The 21259-nt window shown below is 26.2% G+C and overlaps 1 protein-coding gene across 1 annotated transcript in view; it reads left to right on the forward strand.

Annotated features, from left to right (window-relative positions):
• The window catches only part of LOC129989304 (serine/threonine-protein kinase PLK4-like), a 41078-nt gene that overhangs the window by 11783 nt on the left and 8036 nt on the right, over positions 1-21259 (forward strand). Inside the window, exons 7-16 of the mRNA XM_056097746.1 lie at positions 109-305; positions 3878-3927; positions 4714-4859; positions 8102-8377; positions 10106-10222; positions 14274-14523; positions 15905-16012; positions 16976-17234; positions 18954-19135; positions 21117-21193. Coding sequence (XP_055953721.1) covers positions 109-305; positions 3878-3927; positions 4714-4859; positions 8102-8377; positions 10106-10222; positions 14274-14523; positions 15905-16012; positions 16976-17234; positions 18954-19135; positions 21117-21193 — 1662 coding nt within the window. The remainder of the gene's footprint in view (positions 1-108; positions 306-3877; positions 3928-4713; positions 4860-8101; positions 8378-10105; positions 10223-14273; positions 14524-15904; positions 16013-16975; positions 17235-18953; positions 19136-21116; positions 21194-21259) is intronic.

Genomic DNA, 21259 nt, shown 5'->3' on the forward strand with positions numbered 1-21259 from the left:
ATTCTTTGTGATTTTTTTGGACATTTTTTGGGGAGAGAGGATCAAATTATATAATTAAGATTGATTATACATAATAGAATTTCCACTCAAATATTTTTTTTTTCATAGAGAAATAAGGAAAAATAAAGGTTATGGTGATAAAGTTGATTGTTGGTACTTGGGTTGCATCTTGTATGCTCTTCTTGTTGGAAAACCACCTAAGGATTTGAATAAAATTGATTATCCTGAAGATATAAAACGAGATGCTAGGGAGCTATTGAAGGCTCTGCTGACAAAGAATCCTACCAATAGAATCTGCATTGAAGGTATTTCTTAATTTTTTTACCATAATTTTTATTGTTTTAAGGAACTGTAAAATAATGATATTATATAAGAATCATAGAGAAGCTTTAGAAACAAAACATTCATAACTCTTTTAAGATTTTATTTTATGTTTTTTTAAAACTTTCATATTTTCTATTCTAATTCCTTAACAAAACATTTAATTTATTCATGCTTATGATTAGAAAACTTTTAATATATGATGGAGGAGTTTATTAATTAAAAATTTTGGAGGAGAAAATTTTGATCATTAAATTGCAGCTGTATTAGCAAGAATATTGCTTCCTATCTTTGTATACTTAATTCAGTTATTTTATTTGAAGTATGTATTATAAATAATCTAGTACATAAGCTTTTAATGTATGTATTGTGACTACATTACATATATTTTTTCTGACTCTTCCATTGCTTCCAAAACACAAAAGCTGTTCAATAAAAATGATTATTAATAAAAAGCCATTGTCAACATTAATTTTCCAAATTTTTATAGTTTCACTCAGTAAACTCCTCATTAGGTGCAATTTATTTATCCCAGTTTTTTTCCAGTCTTCAAACTTATATTGGAATATTTTTTTTTATTTTTTTTTACATGTTTTCAAATAATCTGCACAATCCTTGTGACTACCTCTGATCATGAAAAATGCTTCCTCCAGAAGTGTTCTTTCAAATTTGAGAAAAGAAAATAATTGCATATTGCTGTATCAGTGAAATAAGACGGATAAAGAACACACATGAAAGATCTGTAGAATTAACATTGGCAACACGGGATTTTATCATGATGTAACATTCATAATTTTGTTAGCAAATGTGGTCTTTTCCAATAGATGCCTGCTTGGTGGATTTTCTGTTTATCTTTGGAGCATGTTCTAATAACAGTTGTACAAATCCTTGAATATCAAAAGGTGATAAAGCCAGTATTTTTCCAACAGAAGCAATTATTCTCGCTTTCTTCTATTTGGTGATGAAAAAGTTTTCTGCATAGAGCTTTGCTGCTTGAATTTAGGATCATAATGATGAAACCAACTTTCACTTGTGATCATTTTCGAAAGAAACATGATATTATTTTCTGTTCTTGATTTCAATTTTGGAAAGAAAGGGGGGGAAAAAAAAAAAGAAGAAAAAAACAGCTAGCTGTTCAGCCTCAAAGCCATTGCTCCTGAAATGCTTATCATGCTTAATCTTGCTGTGTAGAATATGATAGTGGCATTCAGTGAAATGTTCAATCATTCCAATAGATTTCTTGCTTGATTTAGTTAAATATAGCATCCTTTTCTATCCTTGATTTCAGTTTGGAAGAAGCTTATCTGTTCAGCCTTAGAACCATTGCTCACAAAATGCTTACCACTCACAATTTTGCTGTTAAGAACATGTGAGTGGCACTGAGTGAAATGTTCAATCACTCAAATAGCTTTCTTAATATGATTCAACATTTTCCCCTCACTATCACAGCAGCAATGTTGATTTCCATTAAAGTTATCACTTTAGCTCCATGTTCACCTTTTTTCATAATCAATCTTTCTTCCTCTTTAAACATTTAAAACCATTTTCTAGCTCTGCTGCACAAAAGAGCAGACTCTCCTAAATTTCCTATAACCAGTTACTGATTTTTTTAAAAAAAATCATCATATGTTACATCCATTTTTGGCACAAGTGAAAATAGAAGCAGCATGCATTTGGCCTGTTGATTTGATCACTCGACAAGAATGATAGCCCTTAAGAAAGATATAATCATGTACCATCTATTCTTCACTTAACCTGCTACATACAATAATAATTTCTTTTTTTCTTGCATTTTTGTAATCATTTTTTTTTTAAATTATGATCATTCTTTTTTGGACAGTCATTACAGTTACAAAAAAAAAAAAAAAAAATTACGTTTAAATTTTTTTTATATAAATAATTACTTTTAAATAATAATTACTTTGCATATAAATAATTACTTTTAAATGATTTTTTTTATTTATCATTAATTAATATTTTATTTTCTGAGTGTGAAAATGTTTTCTAATAGTTGGTGAATTTCAAGAAACCGAAATCAACGGAAGTAATATAATTATTATTTGTTAAAGTGATAATATATCGGTTTCTCTGAAGAATATAATTTATTGTATAGAAGGGATTTTAGAAAATTTTTCTTTCCATGTCGCTAATATTTGACTTAAAATTTCATTTTCTATGAGTGTATAAATTCTGAGACTCATTTATATATTATTTAAATTTCTTATTGATAAGTATTGAAAATATATTTTATCTTCATAAATTTGTTAATTTTATCTTGGAAAATAATACAGAATTTTATTTCAATGCTAAAAGAATGGCCAGTTAAGATTTCCAAAAGTTTTTTATAATTAAAATTTCTAAAATGTTTTTTTTTTTTTTTTTTTTCAGAAATTTAGAATTTGTGTACTGATTTTGATTAAAAAAGAAATAGAATAGCTGAAATGAAATTTTGATAGCGTAATGCCTTTGGGGGGGGGCAATATAAGAAATCAATGTGTTCTCTTATGGATTTCATTTGTTTTATGCATTTTCCATTGTAAAAATGTCTCATCTATTGAATTTATATGTATAAACTATTGTATAATTTTAATGAAATATCTATTATGTGTTTTCAAGTTTCAATACAATTAATTCTTAATACAGAAGAGCTTGAATTATCTTTTATAAAGATTCATTTGGTCATTTTGTGTATGCAAAAATTTCAATGATTGAATTGAATAAAAAAGATGTGTGACTTAGAAAACTTAACTTTTCCTTGTGAGATTAAGTTTAACAAACATAAGCTACCAAAAATTATTTAGTTGTGCTATAAGTATTATATAAAAAAAGGGCCACATGTAAATTAATAATATGCATACCAATGCTGTAAGATTGCATATGAACAATACAAAATCAGTGCCCTCTATTTTATTTGCTTCACAGGCCTCCTTTATTGAAAAATAGCATGCCAAGGCCACTGACGTTGCTCCGATTATTATTCCCAATCTCAGTCTCCCCTCCCCTCAAATGAATATGAATAATAGGAGTTCAACTGTTAGTTAATTTTAGTTTAATCAGTTATCTCAAAATTGTCATAATTGTTAAATGGGTTCTCTTAGATATGCATCATTAATAAAGTCAAAAATTGAATTATTGTATAGATTGATTTATTTATATTTAAATCCCATTTTAAAGTTATATGAAAACTATTTTGGGACAGAACTTCTCATTTTGAACTAAGATCGGATATATGACATTACCTGAATCCAGATTCCCTTTTAAGACTTTCATACTGTACTAGCAATAAAAGGGAAGGGCGATATTGTTGTATCATTATTTTCTTACAATATTTTCTATAATTTTTTTTCATATGAATTGCAAGATGCATATTTACACAAATTTAATGTCATCAGTTAAAAAAAATAAGCCAGCTGATAATTGCAGAATTTAACTGAACTATGTTTTACTTATAGTTAAGATGTGAAGATTAAATAGTTTAAGAATATTTCTTATTGATAATTTGATGTTATATATTTTTTTATTAAAAAATATTTATTTGCATCATTAAACTTTCCAGCTGTACCTGAATCCCAATTTTTCAAGAAGTATGAAAGAAACAAATCAGAGGTAGATTATTATCATTATATTAATTGCTGTTTTATCTAATTGATAAATTAAGTAATCAAAAATTGTAACAAAAAGTTATAATTTTTGGAATTATTTTTGACAGAGTTTTAAAAACAATGAGATGTATTGCCCTAATCTTTTGCTCAAAATTACTTTAGAAATAAAAATGGTTTGATTATTACTTGCAAAAATCACTTTGGAAAAAAAAAAAATCTCTGACCAAAAATTAACATTTTATAAAACAACTAAAGGAATGATTTCAAAAAAATTGGTTTCTAATTTTCATTTTGATAAGTGTTTTCAAAATTGTGAATGGCAATTAAATCTATGAATTTGTTTAATTGCCTTTCATTATTTTTATTTGTCCTTAATAACTTAATTAATATCCTTATTTAAAAAAATGAAAAAATCTTTTTTTTTTTTTTTTTGCATTTGTTTATTTTTTTTTAAGTATTCATAATTGATATTTCATAAGTATCATATAATAAATTCTTTTAAATCAATTCCTTTGACTTTAGTAAAAGTCATATTGTAAAATTGTTTTTCACTGATTTCTAAACGTTTAGAACCATAGATTTTAAAAATATATTTTATAAATTATTCACTTTAATTACCTCTCATAATACTTACTTTTTAAAATTACCAATTGTAATTTTGGAATTCAATTTTTAAATGTAGATATATTTTTTTTAAATATACAGAAGAATCAAGCATGTTTTATATCTTAAAAATATCTTATTTGTTGATATAATGAATATTTTCATTTTCCCTGGCATTCTTTTTTAGACTGAAGATAGTGGCAATGGATCTAGAAACTATATTTCATCTCCAACAGAAAGGGAGAGTCATTTGAGATCTCATGATAGTGGTTTCAACTCCAGAAATTCTGCACAGGCTTGGAGCAGGAAAAAGTCTTATTCAGCAGAAAAATTGTAATTTTTTTTTATTATTATTATCATAAAGAAAGAAAATCCCTTTCCTTTTTATGTTATTTTATAATTAGGCATAAATAATAAATTGAAAAAGACATAAATAATAAACTAAAATGAGTGAATAATAACTAGATGTGAATATTAAATTAAATAAGTAATAAACTTTTTAATTTGTTTAAGAATTTCAAAATACAGCACACTGAGTTTTTGTTGCAAAATATTTGTAGTATTAAAATACTGTGTAATGTTACAATAAGAACAATTTATAAATTGTAGTGATCTGCTAGGTACAGGAGATGACTTATTTTAGCATACCTTATCTAAATGAGAAACCTTTAGGAAATACTAATCCTCTATAATATTAGAATAATATACAAATTTTAATGGCACATGTCACAGGAGTTGTTTTCATTCAATATATATTTTGCATAAATAAGAAACACTTCAGAAATAGAATCAATATCCTTTAATATTCACAGGGGTGTTTGTGCTCCGGGGAAACCCCGGAATTCCGGGGATTTTGAACTTCGATCCCCGGAATTTCCGGGGATCGTCGTTCAAAAGGAAGTAGGAATAATAATGATTGATCTGGGTAATTTTGTTTGCTTTTAAAGCAGAAAACGCAAGGTCAGTGTGTGTGGTGAAAACTTTTCCTTTCTTTCTCCAAAGGCAGTGATAATGCGTGAAAAGGGGGAAAAAACTTCTTTTTTGTTCTTTCCTTATTGCGAGTTAGGACTCATTCCCCCGGTTCTCGGACATTCTCTTCTGGATTCTTTTCGGCAAGTAGGCGCGGCAGAAAAAAAAGGGGGAGACTTCGTTCGATTAGATGTGCGATCACGTGACTCTGGGTTCAAAGGTCTTATCTCTCCTGGCGTGGCGCCAATAAGTAGAGAAGGGGGATTTTTCGCCGTATTAGCTATTTGTCATTGATCGCTTCGCAACTTTTTTTTCTCCGCTGTGTAAAATTTTCGTTTCATTTATTGATGCACGTGTAAATTTTTCGTTTCGCTTATTGAAATATTTTTTTATTTATGTACGCAAGAGAATTTCATTTAGAAATTTCAGCATATGAAACAGAAATTAACCCTTAAAAATTCATATCTAATTAGTTTTACAGCATTAGATCCAGAGCTAAGAGGTAAAACCAGTACAATATTAGCTTTTGAAAAATTATCATCTTTTATGTCCCATATTTTTAGTGATAATGAAAAGTCAAAAGTAGAAGCTGAAATAAGGTTATACCAGAGTGATATTGATATCACCAAAGAAATGCTCTACACATCTGATGAAAGTGGAAATCAAGTCAAGTGTACAATTGATAAATATTGGTCTAAAGTTTTTAATTTAAAAGATGATTTCACAAATGATTATAAGTATCCTACATTGGCTAAATTGGTCAAAGCCTGCCTTAGCTGCTTCCATGGCCCATTAGTGGAAAGTGCATTCAACTTAATGGATACACTTGTCACTGACTATAGAACCTCTCTTAAGATTGATTCCCTAGATGCAGTGCAGACTATTAAATATGATTTAATGGCTTCTAAAAAAACCTCATGTGAAAAATATGGCTCAAAAAAATCCAATGACTGATCCAATTCACAAAGATCTCTTACTGAATATGAACAGAAGTTGGCAAACATATCAAGAGGACTTAAAAACATGTATTTCAGATGAGTCACCTATAAAAGTCTCTGAAAAACCTTCTACATTAGCAGAAAAGCAAACTGCTTCTACCTCTGCATGTGCAGTTCTCGAGGAAATTTCTTCAACTGTAAATGAGGAAAATAAAAGTCAACCTTCCTGCAATTATGAAGTTCGCCACAAAAGAAAGACAAACCCACAAACATCAGAAAATAAAAAAAAAAAGCAGCAGAAATTAGATAATTTTTTTTAAAAGAATTAATTCAGGTAATTTAAAATATTTGCATAAAATGTAGTAGTTTATATGTTTGAAAATTTATGGTTATTAATTTTGCAAAAAAAGTAATTCATTGAACTTTTATAATTAGGTCATTCAATACTTCATAATTGTAATTTTTCATTTCTCCCCCCCCCCCCTTCTCGAAACTCCAAAATGCCGGTAGTAAGTCCGTAAAAGTTTCAGGGGATTTTTTGGGGTCCCACAAACACCCCTGTATTCAAATAGTTTGCAAATAATTATAATACACAGGATCAGAGTTGACGGTTTATTTTTGCATTATTATCTAAAGGAGAAATGTCTGGGAAGTAGATCCAATGTTTCCTTCTTTTAGGATGATCTGTAAACACTAATAATACACATGAAAAGAAGATGGTTATATATTTGCATAATTATCTAAATATGAAACATATGAGAAATAAATCCTGGGTGGAAAGTAAATAGACTAACTTTTATCAGTGGAACCTTAATTGGATAAGAACCAGCATTACAATTTTTTTAATCCTTATTTATGATTGATGTTCTGTCCTAAGAATAATATATTGTAAACAAACTTTTTACCTCTGAAAATATCAATTTTTAAATGTAATTATACAATTAAATTTTATGTTTTAACTTTTTGTTAATAAAATAGATGCTTTTGCTATTGTATTACTTTGCGGTAGTAAAAAATAAATATAATTGCTATTTTTTAATATAGAGCTTTTGAAAGATGCTTTGCAGAATTTTAAAAATTTATTTTTGTTATTTACCAATATTACTTATAAAATCTATCATTTTCTTTAAATTTTCCTTATCGTAGAAAAAAATGCTAGATATGTGATAACATTTAATCATAATTTTTTAGAAACATTAAAAATATATATAATAAATTTTAAAATCTGAAAACCATTTAAGTATGACATAAATTTTGAAATTAATTGCTATAATTAGTTCTTAAATAAATTTCTGTTAGCATGATTTAAAACGTTATAGAAACTTAACACTAACAGTATAATTAGCTATTCCAAAACAAACTATTATTAATATTTTGCATATGGGTTGTAGCTTATGGTAATAAAAATTTATATGATTTCTCAGTATTGGTAAAAATTTTATACATTAAAAGATATAAAATCCTTATTGGTTTGCTTGTATAAATTATTTCTCAAGAAGAAATTTTTAATTCAAGCTTGCTGATTCATTCTTAAAGCTTTGATAATTAAGCTGTCCATTGAACAATATGATTTAAAATTGTATTTCCTCAAATATTACATATTTACTAGTTTTGTGTTCATATTCTTTATAGTTATTTTAAATTCTTCATTCCTATTTTTAATTTCAGAACAGAAAGACCAAATTTTGATTTACTCAAAGATAAATTAAAGCCATTACCTTCACGAAGGAAAGATTTTTTGAGTTATGATAACCATGCTCATTACCGAGAACGTAGTGCTTCTGAAGATAGGAAATCTTACAAGCCATTGAGCTACAATAATGCACTGCAGCCAGCATATAGCAATAGTCGTGAACGGAGTGCATCAGCAGAAAGAGAACGGCTTGAGAATTTAAAAATATGCTACCATCATGATTATGAAAATACTTATCATATTAATTCTAGGTATATCATGTTTTTTACATATTTTAATCTATGAAAAAAATGTGATCATTGTATTTTTTAAATTCAGAATTGAGTGTGATTAATCTTTATTTAGCAGATATAACAATATTATCAGATAAAAGTTTATAAATCTCTTTTAGACTTAATTGTTTTTTTTTATTATTATTTAATGAAATAGGGCATGAATGAATTACACCTAAAAGTACACTTATTTTGTTGGCTTATTATCAGCAATAGATTAAATTGGCATAGTTAGTAAGTTAAGAAAGAAAATTACATTAAATGTAACTTCCCCATCTTATTTGTGGGAAAGTTACATTTAATTTTTGCCTTAAGCTAAAGGTATGCCTTTGTAATTCATTTAGTTTGCCTAACAAGTTGTGTATTCTCGAATTCAAACAATTTTTATCAAGGATATATTGCCAATTTGCCAGATTTTAAAATGTAACTGTTATAATTTTGATTTTGCTTTTTCTCTTTCATTTATTTTCGAGATATGTGCAACAAATGTTAAAGCAATCTTTATTTATTGATATTTTGCTATAGTTAAAAAACATTTTAATATATATTTGTTAATATGTATTCAACAAAAAAACATCCATTGACGATTTCTTTCGCACCATTCTCCTTCCCCAGAAGAGACCAATGAATCCAGATTTGATTTAAGACATTATTATAGTTATTCTCATTGGGAAATAAAAGGCATCAATTTGAATGTGACATCTTGCACTTTGACTTCATCATCAAGTCACTTTCAATGAAACAATATTATGAAAAGTTTTTTTACTTAAATCATCAAAATGTCATAAAATTATTTTATTTCTATAATAGGAATTATTAGTTATAATGATACAATACAATTCATGCTTTGAGAAAGCTGCATTTTCTCTGTCCATCTTCAAAAAAATTCTATTATTGATATTACAAAGTATATTACTTTCATACTCACGGAAGTAAAAGTTTAGTTTGTTGAGATAATTTTAAATTAATTTTCTAATTATGTTTTTGACATTTTTATATAAAAGAAAAGTTAATGTTTTGACATAAATGAATTATATTTTACATAGGAAATTAGAAACTAATTTACATTTTATGCAATTCTGATTCATTATTTGAAAATGAATCTAAACGTGTGTAGTTGTATTTCTAAACTGAAATTTTTTTTCAAATTTTTAATTTCTAATCCATTATATAAAGTGATGCTCATTTTATAAAATATATTTTTTATAGACCCCTGACCACCCAATATCGCTCTGTTCGACAGGAGTCGGACTCACGCACTTTGGAACAGTTAAATGAGCACTTGTCCTGAAATTCCCTTCATCCCTTAAACTCATTTAACTGCCCCAACTGCCTGTGTACGGTCTTTTTTTTTTTTTTTTTTTTTTTTTTTTTCCTGTGATATTTGACAAAAACAACTGTATCGTATCTCAAAATTTTGATTTTAATCAGGTTTTCTTTTACATCACTGCAACTAATTGTTGATTTATTGTAACATTTTTTTATATTAGACTTTTTCTTATATTTAAAATGATCAGTTTCTTTTATATATAATTTTTTTAACTCTTTCAAAAGAAAATGACATTAGGAAAAAAAAGTAATAATAAATCATTTTCTCATAAAATTATTTTTAAATTGTATAGTTCTGAGCTTTGATAGCATATGTATTACATGTAGTTTATTTCTTCTTAATTATGTTATTTTTTCTTCGTAAAATGGCTATTATAGAAGTCAAGAAAGGTGTAAAAGCAATGATTGTGTCAACAATTCTTCTTGGAAAACTCACCAGAATTGTAATCCTGAACCAACACAGCATTGTAATGATCCCAGCTGTAGATTCAGCAAGTATGTCTTTTATGCATATATACAAGATCTTAATTATTTTCTCTCTATATTTTATTTATTTAATTTTTATTTTCTAGGTGGAAACTTGATATTAATAACAAAATCTTTAGCTTTGGTTCGAAAAGTAAAAATTTGTGATTGCAAGCCATTTAATGATATTCAATAATATAAAACAACATCTTGAAAATGATAACAATTTTGCACATGCTATCTCTTAACATAGTGGTGTAGATATTATAACTTTGTTGCTTTAACTCTTTCTACACTTTCTGCACTAAAATAGGCTTTTTACATGGATTAAAAAGAGGTTTTATTTTCTGTTTTGAACGACCTAAGCAATGATCATCCTAGTGTGAAACTGTGTTAGGTGAAGAAATTGTCATTTTAATAAATTTAAATGAAATTTATGGTGAAAATGTGGTAATCAATTCACAACCCCTTGCAAATAATCATAAAAACAATAAAACTAAAGATATCCTTTTTAATGCTCACAACAGCAGGCCGGAATCGCTAATGCTAAGAATAGTGGAATAGACTGTCTCCACTCATACACTTGTCCTTTACTCCTAAGCCAAGTGTGCAATATTTTAATAAAATCCAGTTTATCTACTTCACCCTGTATATTGAAGTCTTTAACTTCTACAACCAATTGGTTGATTGAAGAATAGTCAATGTTTATGTTCAAATAAATCTTTTTTGCTAAACTTGATATTTATGATTTTCTCAATAAAGTACTTTTGGTGCTTGTTTCCCTCTCCCCCCTTAGATTTTACCTTGAAGATGGCTGTGATCTTTATGCTAAACTTCGCCTTTTCTTAGAATTGCACAAAGAACAATATTTCATAGCTATGTTTTTTTCATTTTTAAAGTCTAATAAATGATAATAATAATATTAACATATTTCTTTAGTGGATTTTTTTTTTTTTTTTTTTTTTTTTTTGCCATTATTGGTATTTTATTTTTTTACTGACACATTTTCGAAATTGTTCTAAAATCTTCAGAAACATTATTTTCATTGACCTTGAAAAAATGCTTTCAGTAATTCATAGAAAATATACTTTTTCCTTATGTACTTCCACATAAACCCTAAAAGATATGATTCAAGATGATGCCAGACCATGTTCTGATGTTTCTTTTTAAGCCACTTGGCTTATCTTGCATCCTTTTGTTAGAGCAAAAGGGTATATACATATTTGGACTAAGTCTAATTGTGAACACAATAATTTAAAAGCAGAATGTATTAGGGAAATGAAATTTGATATTTTGGTTGCACTAAAATTATGAATTACTGTCAAATTTAAGATAAAATTTGTCCACAGGAAGTCTATTTCCCTCTATATAATATAAAAGGAAGTAAAACAAAGGATTTGCTTGAGAACACTTAAGATATAGTTTTATCATTAAAGCTTTCTCTGCTTATCCAACTATGTACCAAATCCCTACCAGTCTATTCAGAGCATCTGCATAAAATAGCAATCAGTACAAAAATCAAAACATCCTTCCCCTCTCCCCCTTTTTTTTTTTTTTTTCTGGATAGGGAGGAAAGTTACAATTTATATAAACCCTCTCTCTTTCAAATTTTATGCCTGAAGATATTTAAATTTGAAATTACAGTGAAACTTAGACAACAATATATGAAATATTTCTGAACTTATAATATTTACATTTTACAGACTACTGTTAACTTCTTAATGTTCTTAAATTTCAATTTAGTTATAAAGATTATTAAATTTTGAATACTCTAAAACATTAATTGCTCCACAAAAAAAAAAAAAAAAAAAAATATGAATTTGAGGAACAAGGAACACTAAAAAAATGAAAGTACACAAATATTTCTATTTAAACTAAACTTTGATCTGTGATGAAAATGAAAGTGCACTGTATATTTTGCAGCTGATTAAGTTAAGCAATTAGACCCCTACATTAATTGTCTCTTATATTTAACTGTCAATAAAAAAAATACAGAATGATGGTCTAAAACTATGAGAATTTATGAAGTTTCTTTATCATTTTAGTCAAGTATGAAATTAATTTAAATGACAATAATTTCATATTATATAGCTAATTATAATGTACATATTTAAGGAGCAATCACAATTGAATAATAAATTCATTTCTTCAGAGGCTGTTACCTTAAAACTTAACAAAATTATCATCTTAAGAAATGCACAACTACATATATCTAAAAAATGAATTTAAAAAAAAGCCATAGCAATCATCAAAAACATTCATTTACATAAAAAATTACATTAAATGCTAAATATAATTCCTAAGTATGCTCATAATAACATGTACAAAAAAGCCTAACATAATCTGAAAAATGTTTTAAAAATTAAATCCATGACAAAAAAATGCCTGTTTTATTATAAACTAGTGACCAGCTTGTTCACCAGGTTTAATAGTTGTAAAAAATTTTGATTAAGTATTTTATATAACTTAATCTTAATGGTTTCTTCAGTAAAATGTTCTTAAGCTTTACATTTGAATAGAGTTATAATCCATATTATTTTAAAGGATTTCTGCTGTTCTGTCTATTTTACTCTGCATTTCCCTTAATTTCTGTTAGCTCCATTAAAATTAGAAAAAAATGAATACACTTTGCTATTTTAAGCCATTTAACCATATAAGCTAATTTCTAACTTAAAACAATGTGAAATTTGGCATTTTTCTTCATATTAACAATATTTTAAATATAAATTTTTTTTTCAGATTCTAACTAGAAGTAACTAAATTTTTTACTTGTTTTCATGAAATCTGCTTTGCTAGTAATGATTTGTGTAAAAGACAGATAGTAATTCACATTGTAAAACAGCGATAAAATATTTATATGTTTAATAAAAACTTTATTAATAACTTTGGTATTCATCGAGAATTTTTAAATTTTTGTATTATCGCTCGTAATGTGATGTTTAATATGTACTCAGAATTCTTGTTAGAAAATGTGCTTAAATATGCTTTTTAAAAAATCGATCAAATATAGAAAAGAAAACATTTATATAGCAAGAAAATTGCTATAATTGAAAATATAATTATTTGAATATAATTATATAATTATAATATAATTTTAGAACTATAATATTTTCAGAGGTTAGCACAGGAAAACTCCAGGAATTTGATTATTTTTAATTAATTAATATTTTCAATAAAATTTAAAAAATTGTTCCTAAATGCAAATGTTTATCTTCCGAAATATGTATGTGCCAAGTTTGGTTAATCTATGTCAAATAGTTTGACTTCTACAGCATCAATATGCAGATATTCGTTTTTTATTCAAAAGAGCTTTGTATTTAAACTTGAGCAATTATTATTCCCCCCCCCCCATGATTGATTTCAGACTTGGAGAGGTCAGATGGGGGGGGGGTTAACAGGTATTTTGTTGTTTGCTTTAAGCAGCCATTAAAGGGAGGTTCTATAAGTGATAAATATAATATACAAAAAAAGAAGAGTTTAAAATTAATTTTTGTCTTACAGTATGAATTTTTCTTATGATGCTATAATTATTTATTTAATGTCTTAATATGAAAAAAAATCTTTTGGCATCTATTAATCTTGCATGCTTGAATGACATACTATTCATGTTTATTGTTATTAATTCCTAAAACATGCTATACCTGTTGATAAATTTTAATATCTAATATAAACAAATAATGCAGTGTTGTATATAAAGTAAGTTTACTATAAAATTTTATTTTATTATATAAATAAAGTTTGTTGAAAATGTAATCAAAGTGATTTATTCATTGATTATTTATTTCAATAATTTGGTTATTTCCATGCAATCCTTTAAAAAATTTTATAGATGTAAGTATTCATATAACAACTAGCTTGAAATTCCTCTGGGTAAGTTTTACTAATTAATTTCCAACACAATAGTTTAATTCTTTTCAATATTTATATGATACATTATAATTATTGTATGTGAATTTTTTTTTTATTTAATAATTAACTGTCATCGATCAAATCATTTTTAAATAGAGGTTATCAATATTAATTTATTTTTTCTGGAGAGTTTTAGAATTTTTTTGTTTATTTATTATTTTTTATATTGCAGTACTTTACTTGAAAGCCATCCTAAAGTTTACCCTTCCACTTGTAGTCATGTTGGTTTATGTGATACCAAGTGCTCTCACATTGGATCTTGTTGCTGCCATTCTCATTCCTACCAGAAACACCCCATTTCAAATGGTAATAACACAGAAAACCCTGAAAAATTTAGTGAACACACTCTGGAGCGACAAACTTCTCCACTAAATGCTGCTAGGCTTAGGCCTAAAAGACATATGATAAAAGAACTAAATACTGTAAGTATTATTCATATGACTATGAAAATATGGGATATTTAGTTCCATTAGTTAATTTTTGCAAGCTGAATTTTAATTTACTGGTTTATTAGTTTTTAAATTTATTGAAGAGTTACTTTTTTATTATTTTTATTCGAATAATTAATTTTGTTTCTTATTTCATTTGTTTTAAGCAAAACAGTGATAAACCACTTGACTTATCATTAATACTACTTTTTGTGTTATTTTAATCATATTTGATGATCAGTTAGTTTGTTTGACATATCAACAACTTTTAATTTGAATGTTTCAAATTTCAACTGTGGGGAAAATGGGATGGTGAGAAGATATATGTCTAAAAGTAATTTTAAAGTATCTGATTTGTTATTTTCAACACAAGTTTGTTTTGAAACTGGACAATTTCAGTGCAAAATTTATAAATTGTAAAGATTATTTGAGATATTCTATTCTAATACAAAAATGAACAATGGTATTTGAATGAAGTTTGCATTTCTGTTTGAAGTTTAGTAATGTAGAAAAGTATGTGGGAATCAAAATTTAAAAGGGAAGTATAATATTTTTTATAATAATTTTAAATGGATATCTTTGTAAAAACTTTTAGATTGCATTTTTGAAAAAATTATATTAATAAGCGAGATTAATCTGAGTTTTAATCTTATATGAATCTGAAATATTTAAGACCATTGTAAATTTTCTCACAATTAAAAATGTAATACTTTATAAATTAATAGTTCTGATTGAATGTAAAGTGATATTGCAATTTATTGTCTTAAAAATGTTTGTTACTCTCATTAAAATGTCTGTAGTCCAAGTAGCAATATTGCTAAGCCAAATTAATTCAGAATACATCTATAATTGTAGCATTCCATTCAAAATTTCCAAGTAAATGTATGTAACTAAATATGTTTTTCTTTATCTCTGAGTAATGTTTAATTGGTCTGTTTTCTTATTAATGTTATTGGCCATGATGATTTGATGACAAGATCTGGGCTTGGGGGCCACAAAGTTCTCAATTTGTAACCCAATTTTACTGATGAACCATCATGTAAACAAGTATAATGCACATTAAATCTGTTGGAGTCAAATATCATCCAAGTAATGCGATATGGAAGTTTTGGGAGAGGGAAAGTACAGCTCAGGTGTTGTCCTTACCATCTGACCACTGTTCAAAATTATTTGGTCAATCCCAAAATAGTCCTAGTGTTACTTTAATAAAATGTGATATTAATAACTAAACTTCATATTTATTTTGTTGCTATTTTGATTGCTATCAAATTGTGTTATAAGAGAAGAAAGCCTAATTAATTTTGCTGACACTTCAAAATTATTATTTTGATAATATCCTTAAATTTTACACTTATAAAATTTACTGTTTCATTAGGTATTGCATATTTCTACTGACCAACAAGTCATTGTGGAGGTTCTAAAAACTAAAAAAGAAAAGATGTTTGTAACTGAAGTTTTCATTATTTCCACAGATGGAATGAAAGTAAGTATTCTTTTTCATTATAAATATTAAACTAAATTCCTTGACTGCATTTAATGTTTTCAATTCATTCATTTGCTTTAAACCTTCCTAATTTTACTTCCATCGTTCTTTCAAAATGCTTGACTATTTCGTTTTTGTAGATCCACGCATTCAAGCTCAAAGGCTAATCAAGCCAAACATTGAAGATCTATACTTATGTGATTGTATATCTGAATTATAGAAACTGAATATTGTACAATATGGGAGGGAAAAAAAGCAGATAAATCAATAACCTCCAACTTTTTAATGAGGTGAGAATAGAATGAATTGTGAAATAATGTTGCTACCTGATAACATTCTTAACAAATGGAAATCTTTAAGGAACTGGAAAATTTTAAATTTTTGTCAAGCATTTTACTGTGCTTAGTAAAATTGTTAAATATACTTCTGGGTTTTGTCTGGATAAAATGCAAACTTAAAAAATTAAATTTTTCGATATCAGCTCATTCATCTTTACTGCATATTTTTTTAAATGTAAATAAAACATGAAGTTTACGATCACAGAACTAATTTTCATAATGCTGTTTTATTTACACACATTAAAAAAAAGGTGTCTAAGTCATTAAAAAAAAGTTGGTGAGACACTGAAGCATTTCGTTGGACATTATATATGCTGATCGTCGTTTGCAATCAATCAACCTATCAGATATGAGTGACTAGATGTAACAACAAAATGAAAAATATCTATGTGATTCTTAGTTGAAAAAATAGGTTTGCTGATCACAAGAGTTTAGTCCATTTGTGTTATGATATACCTGTTAGGCCAGTCTATAAGCAAAAAGAAAAAATCTACTGTTATATGATTTGTATTGCATACTAATGACTCTTATTTTGGCTATTTATTTTAATTTTTACCATATGTTTGAAATTGTAAGATCAAATCAGGACTCAGATCTCATTCTTATTCTACTGTAATTTTTTCAGATAAAAATGTTTAAGCCACCAAAGAATACCCCCTTGGATGATAATCATCCTCCTCCTCTTCCTGATGATCCTAAAGAAATTAAACATTATAATTATCAGAATTTTCTTAAGACTTACTGGAGGAGATATTTGCTAGCAAAGAAGTTTGTGGACACTTTAAGAGCTAAGACACCAAAACTTATTAATAATGGGGAGAATGCCAAATTTTATGTAATGGAAAACTCTCCTGATCCTGTTTTTAGGATGGACTTTTATGATGGTGAGTGTATTGAAAACTTTTGTAATGTTTATGTAATTCTTAATCTTGGAATTATCAAGCTCTGGATTTCTAAACTTGAAAAAATAATTTTGGGGCTAAAATCAAAAATTCTTTGGATGTTTTATCTGCATATTATGAATGAATAATTAAACTATAAAAAAAAGATTACTATAATTAAAGAATCGCTTATACAATTTAAAATATAAACATTTTTCCAAAAATTGTTACAATTACCTCCTAAAACTTTTTATTTGTTGTTCACACATTTTTTTATCATCTGTCTTTAGCTGAAACAACATCATATTGGTATGGAATGATAAATAATTAAAGATGTTTTATATGAATTGTATTTTTATTCTGATATAAATTTTAATTACAAGTGCTAAAAACAAATGGAAACTCATTTATTGCATCAGCTTACCTTTATTGTCTCATGTATCTATTCTTCATATAGTGTCTTAACAGTTTTCAGAAGCAAATACTTGATAAATTTATTCAATTTTTATGTTTTGTAATTTATTTTAAATTACAAAATTTAAAACATTTTATTTAAATTTTAAATAAAATACTTTAATTATAAAAATTATAAATTTATTTTAAATTATAAAATTTAAAATAAAATTATTACTTTTTCAATTTTTTTCCATGTAATTAATTTTAAAAGAGGTTATTATTATGCTATCTTTTTTTTTTCCCCTCCTTACCTTTTATGTATTGTTCGTCCACGAGGAAAAAGTATAGTAATAATATAGAATTTTTTGTTATCTGTCATTTAAAAATTTCAGAGATTTAGAGAAAAATTTTAGCAGAGAGATTTATTATGATTATCTACAATGTATTTTTACAAATTTTTGCAATTACTAAAGATGTCAAAATTATTTATTAAATAATAAATAAAAGATAATAAAATTGATTAAAATTGTTTATTTAGTATATTGAATACATTTTTAACTTTAGCTTTGTAATATTTATTGCTTTGATTATAATAATGTATTTTGTTGACTATTTCATACTTCGATTTTAAATACATCATTTTTTATAATTTTCTTTAAAAAATTTTTTTTTCTAATTTAAATATTGTAGATTATAGGAAGAACAGTTAAAAAAAAATGTACCTCTATTTTAGGATTTAAAGAAAAATAAATACATGGATTTAAAAAATAGATATTTGATGAATGTAGTAGAGGGCATTGTAAACTAAAATTTTTGAAGGGATGTTTTTTTTTTATTATTTATTTATTACATTTGAAGAGACACTTGACAGACTTCTGATCTTTTTGAAGTAAATTTAAGTCATAATAGCTTCATTTCATGACTATGGTTTCTGAACCAGAGAGTTATGTGTTTGAAACTTCGTAAAGATCCAACATGTAGATGGTTTTCTTATTATTCAATTCATTTGGTCGAAGTATCTTCAGCTACAGATATTAGTATAACTTCACTGAAATGAACTCTAAAAGGGAATACTAGTTTTATGATTTAAAGTCATGATTCATTATTATTTTATCTTGAATTTGTGTTTAGAGTAAAATACATAGAATGGATTAACTTAACTTTAAATTGTTTTATAAGAATGTCACATGTAGGTCAACTACAATTAGTAATTTTTAGTAGTTTTTTCCAAAAAGTCAATTTAATAATTGATTATTTCAAAATATATATGCATGATTTATACTATCAGCTATCTTATAAATTTCATCTGATTCTTCTTTCTTGTAGGTGGCAGTGTTGTGAAAAAAGGCAATAAGATATATATAACTAAGTTTGAGAAAAAATGTGTTATATCAGATCCTGAATATTTGGACAAGAATTTCAATGATAAGTTTGATAGAAAATGTGTTGTATCAGACCCTAAATATCTAGACAAGGATTTCAATTCAATGCTGGAAGAGTTCCAAATTGTAAGAAGATTAACTTATTTACTAGAATTGGTTATGTTTAATTTTAAGTACATCTCCAGTTATTATTTGATAATATTTTTCTTTCAATCAAATATTTTTAAACATTACATTGTGACATTAATTAAAACACAATATTATTTTAACTTAAAACTTTTTCTATATATAGTTTACATGAACCTCTCTTTCCCAAAAAAATTAAAATCACTTTTTTTTTTTTTTTTTTTTTTTTTTTTTTGCATGAAAAGCATAACTATTTGCATTATATAACTGCATGTAGTTTAAATACTTTTCTGATTCCTCATTTAAATGAACACTATATTAAAGAAATAGGTATTATTGCTCTAAGTATATTGATATAATACTTAATATCTTAAAAAGCTGTATTAAGGGATTTCACAAAAGATTTATAAAAAATAAGAAAATAAAAATTAATTATATTATTATTATTGATATATATATATTCTTTATTTCTTAACTGATGAATGGAAGAAAAATTCGCTTATGAGTAACTGCAAAAAAAATAAAAGCAGTTTGAATTTCATTAGAACAATGACAAGTATTGTTCCAAATTTTAAAAAGAAATGTAGTTAAAAAATGAAATTGTTGTATTAAAAAATGTAAATTCTAAGAATAAAAATTCTATGACTATTAAATTGGCATCATTAAAAGGATAACTTTATGCAATTTAAATATATTTTGTTTATCTATGACTATAGTATATAAGAGAAAATACTTTTGTTGGTCTATCAAAGCAAACCCCACCAGCAGTAGATAAATGAAACTTTCACATCATGGGGGATATATTTATAGATTGACTGTGATATTTCAAATCCATTAATCTATATTCCCTTAAATATATAATTAAGTGAAAGATTATCACAAATTCTTAAGTAAAAATAATCACTGAAATAAGCTGAAAAGTAATTCTGAATCTAGCCAGTTGTTACAAATAGAGATATAAAGCAACTGCTTATATTTTTTGTGCATTAATGAATATATTTTGTATTGCTATAGAGATAAAATACAGTATCAGAATTAATAAATGCAATTATAATGAATAAAAAATGAGTTGAATGTACTTTAGATAATGATTGAAAACAGAACTTATACAAGGCGTACACTTTACATAAGTTCCATTTGGTATTATCCACACTGTTAGAGATAGGCATGAAAAATTTTATTACAGGGAAGTATACATAAAGATGCTTTATTCTGCATGATCACTTAGACCACAAGGCACAACTGAAATATACTTAGAAATTGACTTACAATAAACAGAAATATACTATCAGCAAATTGGTAATAAATAACCGTAACAGCAGAAAGCATTCAGAAAAACCTTGCAGGAGAGAGAAATCAAAAAACTATTCATGCCTTTGGTAGCTGCTTGATCATCCTCTGATAGCTCTGTCTCTCCCAAAACAAGGCACAAAAATTCCTAAAACAAATAACATAGCTCAAGTCCTTTTGGAGCCGTTGCCAATATTTTTTGTAATTTCTGGAATCATTGATTTCACCAAATTGCTAAATTATTTGTCACCAAGGTCAAAGAGTCACTGATTTTGCATTCATCTAAATTATCTGTTAAATTACCTTCCTTACCAGGAGACTTATTTTGCAGAAAAGCAATATTACAAATTCCTTAATATATATATATAATATGCTTCAAATTAATATGTTCTAAAAATAATTTTATAATCACTCAAACTTTGCTCATGTTCTTATGAGGGTTTGGATAAAGAAATCCTCACAAAATATCAAATTTAGCTTATTTCATTCAAATTATGAAAAATGAAAATATTTAAAGAACTTTTATGCTTGCTTCAAATCATGCTTTGGAAATATGTATATATATTAATGTTAGACAAAAATGTTTCACTGAATATGGATAATAAAACCAAGGAATTATATATATATACATATATATAATATATATGCTTTGTACAATGTTTTGATGAACCTTTATTCATTCTTCCCATAGGAGAAAGAAAACTGTGAAAAGATAGTGGCATTTCATGAATCACTTAAAATACCCAATTTCCCGATAGTAATTGGCATGTATGTTTTACTTTATATTATTTATTTCATATGAAATTATTTTTAATTAATTGTATGTTTCCTGTG

This window comes from Argiope bruennichi, chromosome 10 (assembly GCF_947563725.1).
Source record: "Argiope bruennichi chromosome 10, qqArgBrue1.1, whole genome shotgun sequence".
In the NCBI taxonomy this organism is placed as follows: domain Eukaryota; kingdom Metazoa; phylum Arthropoda; class Arachnida; order Araneae; family Araneidae; genus Argiope; species Argiope bruennichi.